This window comes from Aythya fuligula, chromosome 5 (genome assembly GCF_009819795.1).
Source record: "Aythya fuligula isolate bAytFul2 chromosome 5, bAytFul2.pri, whole genome shotgun sequence".
NCBI classification, from domain to species: domain Eukaryota; kingdom Metazoa; phylum Chordata; class Aves; order Anseriformes; family Anatidae; genus Aythya; species Aythya fuligula.
In genome coordinates, this window is record NC_045563.1 from 57,439,273 (window position 1) to 57,459,977 (window position 20,705).

General features: G+C 39.5%; 1 protein-coding gene across 5 annotated transcripts in view; it reads right to left on the reverse strand.

The window, feature by feature from the left end:
- The window catches only part of MPPED2 (metallophosphoesterase domain containing 2), a 106,839-nt gene that overhangs the window by 26,861 nt on the left and 59,273 nt on the right, over positions 1–20,705 (reverse strand). For all 5 annotated transcript variants that reach the window (XM_032188856.1, XM_032188854.1, XM_032188858.1 and 2 more), the window contains one exon: positions 15,621–15,846. In XM_032188856.1, the coding sequence (XP_032044747.1) occupies positions 15,621–15,846 (226 nt within the window). The remainder of the gene's footprint in view (positions 1–15,620; positions 15,847–20,705) is intronic.

A 20,705-nucleotide genomic window follows, 5' to 3' on the forward strand; every position in this document is an offset into this window, starting at 1 on the left:
TACTTGGCACTTGGCAGTACTTTGTGTGGAGAAACTACTGCCCAAACAGCAAGCAGAGGTGCACATGTAACTATCACGAGCTTCGTTTTGCAGATAAAGAAATGAAGGCAAAGACACAAGTTACTTCCTGCTCCTCGCGAAGCCAGGCAGCGGCAGAGCTGGGACTCCCACTCCGTTTCCTTCCCCATATGCTCAGTCCTTCTGGCATAAAGTGGCTCTTTAGCTGAAAGCATGGTTAGCATACATAGCAGCTGCCTGCCAGTCTGCAGTGCTACAAACAAAATGGAAAGATTTGGTTCCACCGATTATTTTACAACCATTAATATAGATCAGTGCGATACATACTCGAAGATGCATTCTTTTGAATGGATTGTAATTGTGCTACCAAGTAATTTCAAAGACACAGGCATTTCTGACATGCACATGTTGCAGCACAACCCCCTGTGCTCTGCTAAGGAGCACCAACCATGTTTCCCTCTTATCCACTTAGCTTTCTGAAAACTCTGAATTAAAATTGTTTCATTGCAGGTGACCGAGGTGCAACTGGCTTTCAGATGCACACATAAGAGCAAATCACGTGGATTTCTGATGAGGGTACACTAACTTCCTAATGGATTTCTCCTCAAGCACTCAACCCACTAAAAACGTAAGCCAGACAAACAACACTGTTTAAAAATATATCATGTCCAATTCCAAATGCCTGCTTTATTCATGAAGCACTTCAGTTTAAATGAAACACCCTTACGTTTAGAGTACAAACGTGGACACCAGACCTGCCACTCCATTTCTTGCTCTTCGTTATTAGCAGATCTTCCTGAACTACTCCCTCTTCCTGGAACCGTGGTTCAACACAACAGTGAATCCCATTTCAGGGTACCCAGTACTAAACCAAAACTAGATCAAAACCCCAAACAAACTCCAGAACAAAGCACTGCGGCGACAAGCTGCAAAGCATTCACCCAGTTCAAAATGCTGAACGCACCCAAAGGAGTAGCTCTGCCCTGCTGCAGCCAGCGCAGACTCCCTTTTTGTACTCTGGATACTGAATGAGAAACGTGTCTAACTCGGCCGAAGCCTGCATTAAGGGGTCGTACGGCAGATCTCAGACCCAGCATTACCAGTTGCGGAACTGGGGCTGAGATCACACTGTGCCCCAGCCTCCCTTCCCTTCCCCAGTTTCTCTGGGATTTAAATGCTTGCAGGGTGACATCAAAACCCCCGTGCCTGAGGTCATTTAATACAGCACCTTCCTGCTTAGTGTCACTGGAGAAGTCGCTCCCTTCAGCAGGGAGAAGTACCAAGCCCTGGCTCAGGGACTCGGGTGATTTATGAGCAACACGCCCGACGAGTGTGATTTCTTTGTTTAGACTGCGCTGCTCCCCAGCCCTTACCAACCAGAACGTAACAACAAGTGCTCTGGTTTTATGTTACCATAGTTCTGGATTAGCACAGTCGTAAATCAGGGCTGTGACCCATATTTTAATACCTTTTCTTCTCCCAGTTATTATGATTCGGTTATGATTTGAACAGCATGCCATTCCAACCAAGCTGTGACAAATACACTCTCCACACTGCACTTTATAATGTAAAAATCAATTTTTGCACCGAGCTTGTAAAATAAAGCCTAACATACATAAAAGAAACTGAACTTTCCCAAGATTGTTTTGATTCAACTGCTGATAGCACAACTTGCTATTCAAGTTCATATAGGTGCACACAATGCAAATGTGGAAAAAAAAAATAAAGCAAAAGATTTTTCCTATTGCAACTTAGAATTTGAATGGAATATTAATTCAAATGGGCTACTAACCAAGTGATTCCCCTAACCCGCACAACAAGAAAGCGCTCAAGTCCGTGTTAAACTTAAGCAAGTACATAAATCCTACAAGTTTCACAAGGGTAAAAGTGCGCACTGAAAATTAAGTCGGGAGTTTGCTGTTGCTTTTACAAACAGAAGAATGAAAATTCAAACAAAGATACCTGTCATTACAAAGTAACAAAGCTCTGACCACAATGACTGCCGACAAACAAAAGGTAGTTCAAATATCTAAATATTAGTGGAAAAATTCTGGCTAAATTTTAGTGGAAAAATAAATATTAGTGGAAAAATTCTGTCTAAATATTAGTGGAAAAATAAATATTAGTGGAAAAATTCTGTCTATTGTACTAATACGGTATTATAAAAAAAAATTAATTACATTAAATTAAAATGTAACAATAACCTGGTAGATTGTATCACACTAAACTTTAGCAAAATGCTGTACAGTCTTTTTTTAAAAGCCCTAAAATTGGCTTGCCTGGTAGGAGTACCACTCGGAGGAACAGTGGCTAAAGGGCTATAAACAAATAGATTGCAGCAGCACGAGGGAGGTGCTAGTGGATTGCTACAGGGACTGGTATTAGGATCAGTTTTATTTAACATCTTTATTAATGATCTGGAAGAACGGGTAAACAGCACATTAATTAAATTCACAGATTTCAATACAGCGAGAGGTGTTATAAACACGGCAGTAGGGAAAGAAATTATGCAAAAGGAGGTTAGGAATGCAGAAGTAAAAAAAACGGGATCCCTTCTGAAAAAATGCAGCCTAATACATTGGAGAAGAATTTAAAAATGTAAATAATCAGGGAGGGGAAGCAACCTGAAAACCGTTAAGCTAAAACAAAAGACCTTAGGGCAGCACTTGACAGCGCATTATGCATGAGCTCGCAACATGAACGGGGGGAAAAAGAATAAAATGATGCAGGCTACACACATGGATGTATCGCAAGACATCAAAGAGACAATGCGGTGCAAGTCCAGGCTTCCTGCAGAAGCAATAAACATAGAGTTGCCATACTAAATCAGTATTTCAACTAGCCAAGTGTCTCCACTCAACATACATTATGTTAGTGACATCCATGCAAAACACTGGCTTTTTGCTTCGCAGCCTCTTGTGAAGATTTAAATCAAAATAATATCTGGGAAATATGTATATAAAAAAAAATAAGAAAGAGCAAAAGAGGTAAACCTGGAAGGATTACAAAGACTGAATACATAATATAATAGAGACAGGAGCTGAAAGGCACAGGAATATATACATCAGGAAAGGAAAAGAAACCTTTAGGCTCATCAAATATGGTACAACTTGGATTTTTTAAAGAAATTAAATGAATATAGGAAGATTTAAGTGGAGTATCAATTACTGTTAGTAACACCTACCAAACTAAGGAACAATTTTGAAAGGAGTTAACTAGAACACCCTTTTTTATTCATCAAAATTGAGCAAAACATTCAAAACTATAGTGCAGGAGACAACCCCGCAATGGCAGAATGACTCAATAGGTCTTTTCCATCTCTAACTTCAATGATTCCATAAGAGACAATAAGCAGAGAGACAACCCTCTGCAAAATTAAATCACTGGGAATCAACCGGAGAATGAAAATTAAATCACAGGAAAGTATTTTCTTCTTTGTAAGCATTAGCATTAATCACATGCAAAAGTAAAATATTAGTTAATTTGATTCTCTGTGCCTTCCAGACTCCAGTCGAAATGAATCAATGCAGGAAGAGCGGTTTCTCTGATAACTGGGAAATGATAAGGAAAAAAAAAATGTAGAAATAGATGGTGAAAATGAAATGACCAAAAAAGGGACTATAGAAAACCATATTATGGGCTCTATTTCTTCTGAATCCCTAATAAGAATAACATAGGTGATACTTCACAATGGTGGCTTTTAGAGAGCCTTGCCCAAAAGGGCAAGAATTAGGAAGAAAAACACCTTCCGCGATATAAACTATTACTAATTTGGTTGTTTAAATGACTGTTATCACTGCTCTGCGAGCCTGTGAAAAATGGCTTTATTATATGGCACCTTCAAACGGTGAGCCCGCTGTAATGCTGCAGGTCTGCCACAGGGAAAAGAGCAAGGTAACCTCGAATCCCAGCAGCCCCTCCTCAACTCACGCAAGAAAATAAGCAACGGGTGCGATGGATTTGCAAAGCCTGATGCATTTGGGGACCCGTTTGCCTTAATTGCTGTGAAACGGGTTACTGGGGTGCACGTAAGCTGCTCGTGCGGCTATTCATGCCAGGATCGTGTCAGCGATAAGACACAACCGAAAGAATTACATCTGCACAGTGTCAGAGCAGGGAGGGAGGCAGAACGCTGGCACTTAACGCTGTTCGTTAGGCCACGAAAGGTCAAACCGGACAAAACATAGCCTAATGAAGCAGCTTGTATCGGGGGGGGGTGAGGCAGCACAAAGCCTTTTAAATTAGCAGTTAAATCACGGCAAGAAGCGATAACGGAGCTGGGTCTTATCACAGCCAACAAGAATTCAGGTACGTACTTCACTGGAAGTTGAGACTGGTCCAGTTTTGCAAAGGGTGGTGATTTAAGCTCGCGTGCTAGTGAAACTGAGGCATGTGCTGTGGAAATAACAATAAAAAAAGGACACGCATACGGTGAGAGAGCAGCACTGCAGTCGAGACAAACCCTACTGCCTCACTGCCGGGTTATTTTCCAGCCAACAACCCAAGCTCTTAGTTCAGTGACAGACATTCTTGATCTGACATGAAAATATGTAATAAACATAATGGAAACTTAAAAAAAAAAAAAAAAAAAAGGAATCAAACCAAAGGGACAAAACAGAAAAAAATAACTAGGGGTCTGTTTTGTTTCTTCCAATACATTTTGAAAATAGATACTTTCCTCCTACAGGGAGGAAATAGTACATTTAATTGGAATCATAAATCATTAAGCTTTTATAGTTAGTAATATCTTATATAATGAAACTAGTTTCTCACCACATATACTGTTTATTGTTCAAATTTTACAGTAAGTTCTAATAATGGAAGTGTTACAGATCAGTTCAGCTTGCCATTTATATTCCGTCAGTTCCTTGGTGTTTTGTTTTTTCTTTTTTTATGTGTGCGGTTTTAGGTTTTATTTTTTATTTTTTTTATATATATATATTTTTTAATATCAGCATAAATCTGTCTGGCCTTCTACCTCCTCCAGAAAAACACAGGCTATTTTAAATGACTCTGAATATTAGGGGGCTAGAAGTATCTTTAATACTCTGTAAATGGAGTTGAAAACACAGCCTTCCTTCTGTAATCACAGCTGAAATTCCATTTCTCACCTTTAAAGATGTGAGGTTCTTCTCATTCAAAAGGCACCCAGCAAGCCCTTCCGCTGTGCCAGGCTCCTTCCTGCAGTTGCCGCTCACCTCTCTAGCAACACGCAGCCACAAATGTCACGAACTTGAGCAATTTTCTATAGGACTGCAATTATTTTCCTCTTTCTGCTTTCCCTGTCCCACAGCAACACAATCAAGATGTAAAAACAAAGAAAGTGCAACAGACACATCGCTGATTTCATTGCCATTTAAGACAAGCCCGGCAGCTCTGCGCTGCGGGCTGATGAGGAAAGCACATTAAGTACTTGCAACAGAACATCCAAGTAGACCTGCTTTGCAGCCTGATTAATAGAAACAACCTCTAAGGACTAATCACAAGTCGAGCCCTGTTTTGTAGATTAATAGAACAAAGGCACGAGAGAATAGGGAAGGTTACAGGCCTGGAATATAAATAAGCAAAGGTGTACACTCTGGGCAGTTTGACTGCTAGTAATTATCAGCTAACAGCACATCCTTACCACGAGGTCTCAGTCTTCTGTGCTAAACCAGCTCACGTCCAGATGGACAATCTGCCTACGCATCTCTGAATGTCTTACCTCTATTTTAACTCCAAACTTTACGAAATCAAAGCAAAACCTTGCTCCCAAGCTAAGCATATTTTCTTCCCCCTTAAATTGCTGTCGAGATTAGGTGATTACCAAGCTTGCAGGAGGTACACTTTTCAGTTGCATACACACAGCTCAGCAAATCCCACGTGGGCATACAGTGGGACTCAAGTGCTGCTGCCAGTGCAGCATGGCAGCAGATGCTCAGACCCTGCAAGGAGGCGAGCGGCTCCTGCCGCGCTGTTCTGGCCAGCAGGTTTTGCTGGCCCTGAGCAGGATTCCACCTCGTGAAGGAAATGAACTCAAGAGAAAAGTCCTACAAATAAACCTCTCTGAAAGGAGATGCAAGATAACTAATGCTACCATAAAACAAGAATTAGAAGTTATGCATTAACTGTGCGTAGCAGCTGTATAAATACCAGACAGAAAATTATGGAAAAGACTTCCACACCTCCGAGGAAAACAGTTTCTCTGCTTTTCAAAATATTCCATTGGATTGGCTCAGATAAAATTCAGTGATGATAATGGCAACACCAAATGCCTGCTTCAGAGCTCCAGGTACCACTTTGCACTGTGAACTTCATGAAACACGTGGAAGCTGCTGCCCAAAACCCTGAATGACCCAAGTCCTTTTAACTACAGAGAGGACAGATTTCATCCTTTATGTTTCAAAGTATGTCTTCAAATACAGGAAGATTAAACAATACACTGAACTCTACTAGAGTGATTCATACTTATTTCCACATTTTCTAAGCCTTCCCAAAAGCTCAGCCTCTTCCCAAAAGCTATGTGCACATGAACACGAGCAATATCATTCCTGAACCTTATAAATCCAGGAGTTAATTAAAAAGGATCTTCAGGTCAGGCAACGGATGACATTCTTCCTTAAAGTGGTACTTTCCACATTTCTCAGCAAATACAAAACCTAAGTTTTATTCACAAGCAGAAGGAGACAAGCTTTTTAAACACTGGAAACAAAAAAAAAATCAGATGCACAGAGTCCTGGATTACGGTGTATCGGGGCATTCCCTATTAAAAAGGGAAACACTTTAGGACTGCAGCTTTCAGGTTAATGCTCAGTTTGCCTTTTTCCTACGATTTCCTGCTATGCAGAACATGGAAGTGCCCTAAGCAGCCCAGATGGAACACCAAGAGAGGTGTTAAAGAGAACACCTTTCTTGTGGTTTCTTTTTATTACATTCCCAGTTTGGGAAACAAGATGCATTAAAATCTGTGCCAAGAAAAGCAGACTGAAAGATTCCTCCTTCCTTCTTACATAAAGCTTTTTTACATGAAGTCTGAGGCAATACACAAGCCATAAGTGTATTTGCAGGGTACAAACCTAAAGCTTTTCTCACCAGGGCAACAGCACAAATAGCAGCCTCTGTCAGTTAAGATACACGGATTTACGTGTGTACAGAAACAAGGAGGCTTTCTGAGGAACTGCAGCACACAACTTTCTGTCAGTCCTACCCGTCCAGAAACCGCTGCTGGAACACCAAAATGGAAGGCTCTCCGGAAGCAGAGGATAGCCAGGTTGGCAGGTGCACAGATACAATACTCAAGTACTCAGAACATTACTTGCAAAATAAAGGGCAAAGGACATTTTGACACACTTGGCAGGTGATTTCACATCACTACTGGCTCATTTTCGAGGAAGTATTGTTTCCTTTGACAATGTAGATGTAGGCACAAGGTTCCCAAACATGACGTGCATATCAGGATGTCAGGCCACCAGTGAAGCACATACATGAAAGGCTGCAGGTTTGTTCACAGAGGTGGCTTTACCCAAAACACTAGAAGAGGAGGAAAAAAGAATGGAGTTTCTAGCTGCTAGCTCCCATTCCTTTTTGCCCCAGCATGCTGTGCACCCAGGCTGTACAATGGTGCCCCTGTTTGTGCATGGTTACAGCATGCAAAGCAGCTCATCCTTGTGACGAGCAGGTCCAGCCTACCTGCTGGAGCTACCTCAGGTGAGGCACTTGTGGATAACCCAGAGCTAACTGAGGAGGCAGCAAGCACCACACCATGGCAAGGCCTCCTGGAGACACACAGGGGAGGATGCTACTCAGCCACTTCCATGGTGATACGTTGTCGTCACCTTCCTGCTTGTAACACCACTTCAGCCTTTTCCACGTGCACAAATACAAACAGTTCTCAAACTTACAAAGATTTTAATGCTTAACTAGTAGAGTCCAAAATGCCAGCAACTCCCCTACCTCAGATATACACAAGCCAAAAAACTGACAAGCACCTAAACATTTTAGAGGTGATAAATACCCAGTGGTCTCATTGATTTCCAACTAAATCCATGAGTCTTGACCACTTGTGATTAGATGCCAAATCTATTCTACTGAAAGGACTCTCATGAAAATCTGATGAATGTAGTTGTCACTCCTGACCTTTACATCCACGCTCAGATTCACAATCAGTGTTCTCTTATTTGGAGTGCTCGTGCAATTTCGGCTTTATTTCATAGCCTCTGTGAATTCCATTAAATATTTTAAACTGGTTAAAGTTAGCATTCTGATCAATAAGTATTAGATAAATATGACCCAAATCATCTTCAAGATAGTCATGAGAAATCTTACCCTTCATTGGGAGCTAACAAAATCCAGTCACTCGCTACATGACTTATTTTTATTAAATCCACAACACTATTTTTCAAACTTAGTTTCTCTTCTATTTCATTTTATCACTATCACATCACGTGAGTCTCATCATCGCCTCCATACGAAGCAACGTACATTCTTCTACACACTTTCCTCGTATTGCTCCAGAATAGATGAACTATGAAGCGAGACTACACTTAACCATTTCACATACCTGATCCCTCCTTGAGACAGTGTGCAGGACAATGCAGGGCAAGACCTGCAAGACCTTCTGTCCACCCCTCAAACTCATTCATTTCAAATAATCTTTAAAATGCACTTGAATGTGTCCTCTGTATTTCCATTACAACTTAATTCAGCAAATTTCCTACCCTTTATTTACATACGTAATTTCAATTTTATATAAACAATTATTTAACCAATCAATATATTTATAATATGTATGTATAAATTGGTTAAATAATGATAAATATTCATATTTAACCACTAACTACGAAGGTACTGACCCCCGTATGTCTCTTCTAACTCAGGGTCACAACTCCTGACTTAGCAAAGATTCACTCATCCAGTGCAGCAGCATTACTGACTAAACTCCCCACCAGAAGCTGTTTGGATCTGAATATCCTGCTGAAAATATATGTGCTTCCATGCACATCAGGCTCAATGGGCCTCTCTCTTCCACTGATACAGTCCCCCATGGCTTCCCCTGCAACAAGGTCTTGGTCTCCCACCTGGCTCCTTGCTGGGGTCCTGGTTTCTCAGGCTCACCAGCTCACTCTGCCCCCAAGTCCTCCGTCAGCCTCTCTGCCTCTCACTCAAAGCACTCTGCTGCTCTCCACTTCCTCGTGTTTAGGGTACACCACACAGGGGCAACGAAGGCAAGAAAGTAATGGGACCTGAAGCACACCATCCAGTGTGGAAACTGGGATGTCAACTCTGGTCTGATGTAATCCAGACACAGCCCGAGACACCCTCTTACTTTTCCAGTCTCCTATTGAGAAGGTGGCTGTCCTCAAGTCAGATAATCTTTCAGTCAGCCGTAACAGGTCGGTATTTTCAATTTTGTCTGTCTTATCCCCTGTACTCACGCACCACAGAGGTATGGCACACATACAGGAAGAAAATCAAAATGTAAAAGTCATGAGGTGCGCAGAAGCCACCCAGGAGAATTTATTTAAGTAATCAACATGTGGTGCTGAGCCTCGCCTCACGAGGAACAAAGTAACCACACATTAGGGTTAACTCTCCCCTTCCCTCCTCTTTCCCCAGCTCCCATTCTTTAGAGTTTCTCCTCCCACGGTTTGCTGTTTGCTGTTGAGCAAACCTTATTTTAATCTGTGAATAGGAGACCACCAGAATTAAGTAACCCCTGAGCAGCACAGGTGATGCTCATTGTGGCTCTTTGCTTTTTTGTGTAGCACCTACTTAACTCCAGGAAAATGGTGCAGGAATTAGAGACATACAGCACATTATTACCTCAATCATTTGTTTGGGAGTGCTCTGAAGGAGTTCAAATCCCTGCTTCCACACCAGGAAAAATGCAAAAGAGTTAGGAGAATCACCATTTTTGCCTGTTTAAGTGCCTAGACTTCCACCCACAAATAGATGCAGTTCATGTGTACTAGTAAATTCGTGTTTAAGTTGAGCCTGAATGAATAGTTATGACTTTATGACTTGTCCCAATAATGGGATGCAGACGGGATAATGTCCTAGTTCACTAGGACAGGATAGCACTGGAGTATTAAAAATCATTTACGAGATAATATATTTCAAACATTCCATTATTTCTTTAAAGAAAAAACTTTTAAAAAGTAAACAGAAAAAAAAAAAATCAACTTCAAGTAAATCTGATATCAAGCAGACTGAGGAAAAATCAGCAACATTCCCAACAAGGCAAAGAATGTAAACAAACCGCTGCACTCCTGGACCTGGGGGAACACATTCTTCAAACTTAAAATGAGAGGCTTGAAGGACAGATGCCAAGAAAAACGAAACAGAAGCCTGCACCTTAAACACAAGCATGCTACAGTGGTGGCGTGTTTGTTTAACACACAGACAGAGGACCAGAGGACTTCAGGTTTTGCCAATATTTTGCTTGGTTGCTGACTTCTCCTGAATAAATGCTGGAACTCATACAAAAACTGGTACATCACCAATTTTCTTTTCCAGTCTCCTCCTGGTTCCCTCGCTGCTAAAATAGCAATGAAGAACTTTATTGCTGAGTAGTCCAATTTCTGTTCCTCCTTTTTTTTAGGCACAAGTTAATTGCCAGCTAAGATTATGAAATAAAAGAAATGAGATCCATTCTAGCCCATCAGTATGTCTGAATCCTATCATGTGAGTTGCCAATTGGTTTTCCAGTCCTCACACTCAATATCTGCTGTTAATTTGCTTGCTATTTCAAGAACTTGAAGACTGTCAGCAAAATCCATGATGCATTACGAAACTTATAATTGAAAAGAAAAAACAACATCTGATGCTTTTCTGACAGGATAAATACAAAGTCTGAAAACACTGATCAGAAGACGGGAGACGCACTAACTTGGAGCCACTCGGATTAAAATATAATTGCAAATGAAGCAAAGAAAGGAACTTTCTTATTATAGAAATAAGTTCAAACTTACACAGAATCTTTTGATGAAACCCACAAAATTTACAGTGTGCTAAAAAGAAAAAATCTCAAAAAAAATTATTTCTATAGCAGATGACTGAACCTCTCTACACTTCCTTAAGGTTGCATTATCTATGCCAATTAAAATTTTGCTTCTGAAAAAGAAGTTAAGGCACTTCCTCTAGAGTTACTAAAAAAAAAAAAAAAAACCTTGAAAGCCTTGGCTTCTCAGAGGTGAACGATAGTGAGCTGTTTGTTCTTGACCTCTGGATCACCCTACAGATCAAATTCTTGGACATAGGAAAAACCCACCAGTATTCATTAAAAGCAACTGGGAGGCCAGCTTTGTGCTGCTGTTCTTGAGACCTGAGCAAGCTACAACCTGACAAATGTGCAGGATATTGCTGAACAATGCTGCTGTTCCTGTCAGAAGAGAAGAGCTTTATTCCCAGCTTCATTCAGGATGAAGTGATTTTAATCACAATGATGCAAATCACAGATTTTGAGTCATTATTTAAATAATCAATGTTAGTCTTTTACATTTGCACTTTTCAGTTATTTCCATAAAGTTGATTCAATTAACCATTAAAATACATTGATTTATATAAAATTAGCTTTTATATAAAACATTTTCACTCCTTAAAATGATTCATCTCTCTCTATGGTGATTTAAACAAATATATATGCTGAAAGCCTTTGGTCTTCAGTTTTATTTTTCATTCTGCTAGATATGGGTGTATTTTAGTAGCTAAAAACTAACGTACATGATTGCTTTACGAGATTACTTTATACTTATGACTGGTGACATTTTTCTGAAATTTTATGGAGAACAGGATTTAAAATCCATAAATAAACCTATCACCTCATTATTCATGAAATTATGTACCGTAAATTTCTAAGCACATAAAATGAAGATCATCAGAACACTTTCAACTTTTTCCTTTTAAACAAACCAAAAAAAAAGCTAGCTGTAGAGCAGAACAAAATAAAACAGAAAATGTTCTCCCTGAACAATTGTTCCTGTCAAAATGTGGTTTAAACAAACTCTGCCTCCAGTTAACTGCAGCTCTCCAGTGGTTTGAACACTTTTAGAGCTTCATCTGAAAATAGACGTTGCTAGAATATTTGTATTCAAATGTCAATAGCATGCTACAGAAAATTCACCCCTCAACATGGATGAACAATTTCAAATATTACTTGAACACACAAAGTACATTTGAATTTAAATAAGACTTACATTAATTCACTTGCATATATTCAGTACCGCAAGGTCCAGTAAAAACAAATGATCTCCCCCTACCCTTTTAAAGACACTCTGATATGTGAGTTACACTTATATATAAAGACAGAGAGTCCTAGGATGTAGAAATTCATACATCCATTACTGTTTGTATTTTTGTCTCATTCAGTAACTAGCCTTAATCTCTAATTTCCAAAGGAGAAAAATGTTTCTATTGGAGCCCTGAAGAGTTTTGACTATCCAAAGTATAAACTATTCATCATTTTTCCACCAAACAAGTCAGATTCACCAGGCAAAGTCAGAAGAAAGAGAAAGAAGAGAAATGTTTTTGTTGATTGTTATCTGTAGACTACATGGAAAATCTTCCAATCCCCTACTCAAGGTGTGAAAACATCGGTTAGATCTTCCTCTGAAAGTGAGCAGAGCCCAGGGTGTGACTCATGTCTCACCCTCACTCTTTTCTCTTCTAGGGGCTGTTGCTCTGTTTTCAACTCCCCTCCAGCTAATGCCATTTAATACTCACAGAACCATCAGGCTAAATTCAAATTTTCTGCTCCTTAGAGGCTGTTGATATGCACCACCGCACATTCCAATTGCAAATACACATGAATGCTCCCGTGTATTGTAAGTTATTTTCTACATACAAATTCTTCTAAATTGTAAGTTAGCAGGCACTACTTGAATTCTCTTAGGTCTTTAGAAAGCTTTCAGATGTACCATGAGCAATAACATGTAATGAATATGGACTGATATTTCTTTTCTGTAGTTACACTGAGTTGGCAATTTACATTTTCTAAATAGATAGATGACTTATAGCCAGTTTTCCCAGTCTTCTGGCAATTACTTCCTAGAAACCTCTGACAGGCTGAAGCCTCCAGAATCACAGCTGTTATTCTTGGTTTGATCCCCCTTTTTAAATTAAAACCAGTAGCTTTATCAGCAAATGAGAATTTTTTTTCCCTCTGGAAATACAGAAATGCACATAAATTGAACATGCCAACTTATCTCATTTTAGGGTTGGAGCATCTTCTGGGTTAACGACCACTGTTCCACATCTGTGACAGAACTAATTGGGGTAAGGAGGCCATAAATACACACAAACCCCCCACAAATTCTCTTCCTTTGGGGTAATCAGAAGATTTATTCTACTAGAGTGAGATGCAATTGGAAGGGAAGGAGAAAAAAATTAAGAGCGGTCAAACACTTATCTGATCATTCTGTCTTAGTTTCCAGGCACAGATCAGATTTGGAACAGATTTTTCCAGTATCTAATGCGACTTTTTCTTCCTCTTGAGGACCAAGTAAAATCCTGGACACCAGCTTAATATTCATCTTCTCAGGGGTGAGGTGGCAGTGGTGGTGGGAACCACACAAATCGAGAGAAATGAAGATACTTATCTCTGTCCTCGGACTCGGATTACATATACTGATCTAAAAAGCTGTACTTAAACTGATAACCACAACTCCATTTCCCATCACCAGTTGCTTGAAAACATGCTTTGACAGCAGTTTGTCACAGCTGAACACAAAGGAAACATCTTTGACAAGAGAGTAGAAGTCTGCATTTGGTTGGAGCTCAACTTGCCGTTTCAGAAATCTAGCCGAATCTCCCATTGATCATAAATTGGAGAAATTCACTTATTAATCAATAGATTATAAGGATGAATAATCAAGATTTGTCTTCCACAAGGTCACAATATATATGCCACTCATGGTTAAAATCAACTCTGATGGCTTGTCCCTTGGAATTTCATAAGAAACATTCTACATTCACATGTGTACCAGTGAAATGAAGGACTTCTCGACACAGCTGGATGAAAAGGGGAACTAATCACCATTATGAATTTTGGAAACCACAGAGGGCGTGGAGGGGGAAACTGCACTACATTTTGCCAGCACACATAAATGTAATCTGTCCCAACAGATTTTGAAAAGATGCCTACACACTGAAATCATTGGGTGCCTGCAGAATGCAAGCTCTCTGTCTCAAACATACATATGAAAGAAGCTGAACAAAATCTTAATCTCAGCAGGTAACCTTCCAGCCCACACAGCTACTCACAAATCTACCATACTCCAGAAGAACTTTTACAGGCCCTGTTTTCTTCTGTGTGTTATGTATTATTATACTGAAAAAAGTAATTTATTTTTTTTTAAACTTTGAAATGTCTTTACAAGATGGTTTCTAACCTGAATTAAGACCAACTTTCCCAATCAGCTGATACTGCAGGACACAGAGGGTTGGCTGTTTAATTAGTTATTTTTTAGTTAAGCAAGCTGTCGGGCTGACTTAAAACTATTTTAAATAAAGAATTTTAGATCAAGCTATATCGTTTTTCTAGATAGCACTAGTACACATGTACTAGTACAATTATCTAAAAAGTACTGTCAGAAGCATTAACATATGTGTATAAACTACCAAATACTGCAGGCTAAGTGAATGGTCAGGAGCGATGAGATGAAGGTAAGTATGAGAAAGGGGGAAAAAAAATTATGCCTGTATCTGTTTGCTCCATTCTTTGGTTCAGACCCTGCCATTCCCCCTTCCTCTTCTTTCACCTGTAAAACAAGCCTGACATAAAAAATGTAAATTGTAAGCTTAAAATAAACCCTTTTTATAGGTGTGCATAAATTAGCATCCAATCACTTCAGCTGATAATTGAGAATGCCAAGTAACATAATGATCATCACGATCACTGAAGTTCAGTTTTCTGGTAGAGGCTCAAAGGACCTTGGTTATTGTTGTTAGTGTGAGAATTTAAAACGAGTGCTACTGAAGACTCCACAGAGAGATAACAGGCATTGCAATTTAACAACATATTGAGAAAACAAGGAATAGTCTCCTTAGTAAAACACTGGACAGCAATTTTCTTCCTGCATATACTTGGCTCAGGGGTGGAATGAAAACAAAACTAGCTCAAGATCACGTTATTTTAGCTTTACACACACACACAAAAAAAAAAAGCCTCAAACTGATCAGAAATAGCACTTAAATCACCTGCTGCCTTGTACCTTGTGCTGTGTTGGTGATAAACGCCACCACACTAACCTATTAGAACAGTAGATACAAATATCTAAATAGCATACAACAGAACAGTGCTTCCTTCCCTAATACATATTACATATTAAGATGATACTGAAGTTAATCCACAAGCATTAAATGGATATTGAGTCCATAATTTAAGTGCGTTCAGCATGCAGAATACAGAATACAAGTTACAACTTTTTCTTTATTTTCACATACATGGCTAAACACAGCATACTATCCACACAAAAGAATGGCCATTTCTTCAGAGCTGTGAACAGCTGAGTTTGATACTATTCTGCAGGGCAATACAGCAAAGCAGCTTCAGGCCTTTTCAGCAAGAATGATTCCTGCTGTGGTTTAAGTAATAAAGAGCAAAGAAAGTTTAAACTGAGACTTACCATGGGGCACCGTATATTCGGAATCCTTTAACTGTTACCTCTGAATCTTGTAAGTAAATACTATTTGTCAGGAGTGACTGAACATTGTCAAAGTCCTCTGGTTTCAATTTGGACACAGAAGGAAAGCGGTAGTAATCTTGTTTAACAAGGTCTGCCATGAATTCCTTATCAAATGTCAGTTCATGATTCCCAGCAATCACTATTTTATATTCATATGGCAGGTTTCCTGAAATAACAAAAAAAGGACTTAATTAGCACATTTTCCTCCCACACCAGCATTGCCGGCACAATAAGTAGACAGCTAGCAGTGACAGAATGAAATACCCAAAATCTGCGTGCATCTCCATGTTGAGCAGAAGCTATTAATGCTGCCTCCCTTCCACTGAATGAAACTGTTTTAAAATTTAACGTAACGACACAGAAATAAATGTCATAATAGTAATAATTCTGAACAATAATTCTGCATGTAGCGCAGAATTAAACAAAACAGGCTGGTAGGCACTGAACCACCTCCAAGCGTGGCATAAACCATCAGTGCTCCCTTGCTTTCAGCTGATTATATGTTGGTTTATATTACCCTAAGCTGTGAATTACCACTGAATTCATGGGACTGGGTCAGTCAGCAGTGCTGAGCCCTAGCCCATGGAAGCGACCCACAGTGATTTAACTGGGTGCCCTGCGGGTGGGTACAGCAGAGGCAGCAGCATGCCTCACCAGGATGCCTCACCAGCACATTGTGAGGATACCAGCTACAGGGCACTGAATCAGCTAGCTGGCACAGGTGTTTTTGAATTGTGCAGTTTTTTAGGTCAACGTGTATGGAACCCAAGCATTCAAAAGATGGCATTTATCCCCAGACCTCGTCTCTTCTTCAAAGCTCTGACTCATTTGAAATGGACTTTCACTTTATTATTATTCAGTTTATGGTAGTATCTCATTTCTGTAAAGAGTACATACATTGAAGAAACCATCGAACCCAAACAATTAAGACATAAGGTAGGAAAAAAGAAACGTGGCTAGCACATTTATTTTGAGTTTCAGATATAAAGAGTACAGGCTTGATCACCTCAAGTCCATGCAACTATTTCCTGTGTTTGGAACGAGGCACAGATCAGGCCCACGGAGCCAGATTTTTTTTTGAGTTCAGAGACAGATTTTTCAAGCACTTGGTACCAACAACCAGTGCCAAATATTTCAATTAAACATATTGCGTATTGGGCTCCCTTAAAAATATGTTCCTCTACTATGGTGTCTTCATAGAAGTCAAGATCTTTTACGAAATCTGTCTTACTGTGATTTGCCAAAAATCACATCCAAGTTTGCATCAAAGCTAAAACCAGGCTCACATCTCCCCTCTATTGCCATCACTGATTCTGTCTTGAACCAAGTTGTTCATTTTAGTGCACACTCCTAATCATCATTTTAAAAATTGTTTTTTTTACCACAAATATGCACAATACTTTACAATCAAATGGATAATACATATAAAATATATCATTATATATATTCACTTCTTGTATTGCTCATGAGTCTTTGTTATTTACACAAACCATGAAAGCAACAACTGACACACTGTAATGGTTAATGCTGTTAGCCCAGATGCTCACACGTATATATACATGCAGATGTTTAATGTCCACTGGTTCAGAAATAAAGCACAGGTCCTCGAAACATACATGGGTACATCTTCCAGATCTGGAACTTCCAACATGCACCCCCAAGGGACACAGAATCGTAAGCTAGGTATTTCTCATGAATACTGTTCTCCTACTAAACAGACACAGCTTTACTAGTTCAAAACTTGTTTTAAACAGCTTCCAAAGGTGTTTTCTCTTTGTTTTAAACAGTAAGTGTTAAACTAAACCTGTAAACATCTACAGCAAGGTTAACTTTGCCCCAAATAAGGCTTATAGGGAATCAGCCAAAGCTCTCTGCTTGTCAGTATTTACAGCAGAGAAACAGGAATTATACAAGATACATAGGCACTGTCTCCATGAAATAAGTTAATTCTGGATAGAATAACAAACAGTTATATATCCCCTGGGGAAAAACAAAAACAAAAAAATCATAGATTCCTCACACCTGAACTAAATGCAGTTAATACATATCCATAATTCCCTGAACTGCTGCATTAGATTAAAAACTGGGGGAGACATGGTAAATGTTCCTCTACAGATTATACCTGACTCCTTTCTCTCTTCCCTTCCCCATCTCTGCTACTTGCTCCTCTGCAATTAATTTTTATTTGAATACTAGAAGTGCTAAAAATTCCTGCTCTTTGACACTCCTGGGCACAAGGTAAAATTGCTATTTTCTCCTCTCTCAGGAAACACAAAGACACCAGTGGCATGAAATCTGATATACTTGTCATACCTATCAATCCCCCAAAACAAGAAAGATGTGATTAAATTCTCAGAGCAGTAGGATGGAAGAGTTAAATTCAGGTTTCTGCTAAGTTATTAACATTTACCATGATAGCAGAGAAAAATTCCCATCTTACTAGATGAATGCCCAGGTTTTACACTTTCTCCAACTTATTTTGATAGGAGATCTGAAAATCAGCACATCTTGCAGATATTATGTCCAATTAAATCTGGAACGTTTTGTTTGAAGTGAATGCTTTTTATCTTGACTTGTTGAAAAACAAGGCTTACTTTAAAGACACATAGGACACACACGTAAAAAAACAAACGAGTAGTGGGATTGATGATTGTTAAAACGTACAAATGTAATATTATACATGTTATATAAGCAACTGAAATCACTAAGGAAAAATCTAACAGTAATTACTTCAATTAATGTCAAGAAAGCCATTAATTTTACTGAGACTAAGGAGACGCTCCGCTTGGTCAGCCCTTGAGCCAGGTAACGCCTCAAGGCCCAGGTCTAGGCCTCAGGCACCAGGCGTAACCAGGAAGCTCAAGACTAGGCCTCACTCCAGGATCAACACCAGGGACTGAGAAACAGGGCTAAATGGGTGCCTGAGGAGAAATCCTACAGGGACCACAATTCATCAATATCTGCCTGCAAGCTCTAGCTTAGTAGTTCTGCACACTGAAGAGCAACCAGTGCAGGCTGGGGCTGCATTCACCGTAGTCCCGAGTCCCCCCTGAAGGGGCAAGGCAAGATGCGCTTCACTCCCTAGCTGTACACACAGTGTTATTTACCACAGCATGGGCACAGAGTTCTCACCCGGCACCCCCGCTTAGTTCCCTGATTTTATTACCAGCCACATTTTGCACTTTTTCTGGAGGCAAAAACAACCAAAGTTGCATTGTGAGCTAGCGATGAGGAACATGCCTCATAAAAATGCCAACACACCAAAAGCCAGGCCCAAGCTAAGGAGAGCAGCCAGAGGAAGTCTCATCCATTTCTTTCCTCTTCCCTGAGGAAAGACTATATAGCACTAATCATGGTAATAAATTACCTGCAATCAGATTAGCTATTTGTTCATCACATTCAGGTTTTGCCTTCCTGAAAGGCCCTGGCGGCAGTGCACAACATTCATCCTCTCTGATATAATTTATGAAATACTTCGGTGTCTTTTACTTTGGCAATTTTGCCCTTTGTCTATAATCTGCTGACCTTTTGTGCTTTTTATGGAAGCATAACAGTCACACAACAAATCTCCTACTCCATGATATTTTAGTTTTCATCTTGACCAGATTAATCTCTATCTACTTCCATTCCGTCAGTTCAGAGAGCCACTGTACCACAATACACAAGTTGGAAGCAATTTTCTTCACTAAATTTCTGTTAGCTACATTTGGTCTTTATTAAACTACTTTCCTATCTACCAAGTTTTCTATCACGTTTCAGTAATATTATTCATTCCAATTTATACCACGATTCTGAAAGAGAAGAATAACTTCTCAAGCTAGGAGGAGTTTGATGTGTTCACTAGGACAAACACTTCAGAAACTCCAAATATCAATTCACAAAGTAATAGCTAAATTTAAATTAAACATACTTAACTGTTTTCCAGATGAAATCAAAAGGCTAACATCACAGCTTCTAAAAATGATTAGAGCACTAAGTCTGTGAAGCAGAGTCACTTATACGGAAGTACTTGAAATCTTAACAGGTATAGAATACATACATGTGCACATGCACATACACGTGGTGTTTATCTTCAGTATATGTTAATATTTTTTTGGCCAAGATGTCAGTTAATATCTGCCCTCAGCAGGAGTATAGCAAGGACAGAAGGTGGTAGTTGATTAAGAAAATGTCGCAGCTAGACAAGTTGTCCTGAAGGACAAAAAGTGAATATCACTCTTGCTCCAAAAAGAACAAAGATAGGTAACTGCAAATCATTTGGAAGAAAAAGAAAGAAAAAAAAAAAAAAGTAATTTATAGTCAACACATTAATCTGGCAGCCTCAGAAGATTTCTGTAACTTTTCTGTTTGTCAGTCAACTGTCAAGTTAGAGTCCCACATAGCAATACTTTCTTCCATCTGATCCACAAGCCTTTGTTCTCACTCCTCTGCCAAGCCCCTTTGCCTCCACGATTTGGTGGCCACAGAGCACAGTGGATCAGGAAACCAACCCCGCTGAAAACCGATGCAGCAAATAAGGAACAAGACTGTATGCACGTGCTAGTAAGGCAGGACAGGACTTCTTTCACTGGCAGCAATGATGTATAGCACTTTAAAGCAGAAGCTGAAAGGACTGACTTTAAATACAAAAATTACATTGTTGTTTTTTATTTTAAGTTTACCTTAAATACTTGATCCTAGGAATCCTTAATCCATTGAACAACCATTTCTATTTTAATGGCATGCTTCATACAAGTCCAGCTTAGTCACACAACTGAAGTTCCGTAGAGCTGCCAGACATGAAAAGCAGTCTGACTGTCAATGAATGTTAACTACTGACTACCTATAAAAATAAAAAATCACATTGTTTTTTGACTACTGTTATCTACAAAATGCATTGGGAGGCAGGGGAGCTAGAAATAACATGATACTAACTGTCTATATATAGTGGTACAAACCTGTACTTGCAGACCATCGCTAAGCAAATACTTTTGATGTGAAGCTCTGAATATGCACACACATGCATTAACTATTCACACCACACAA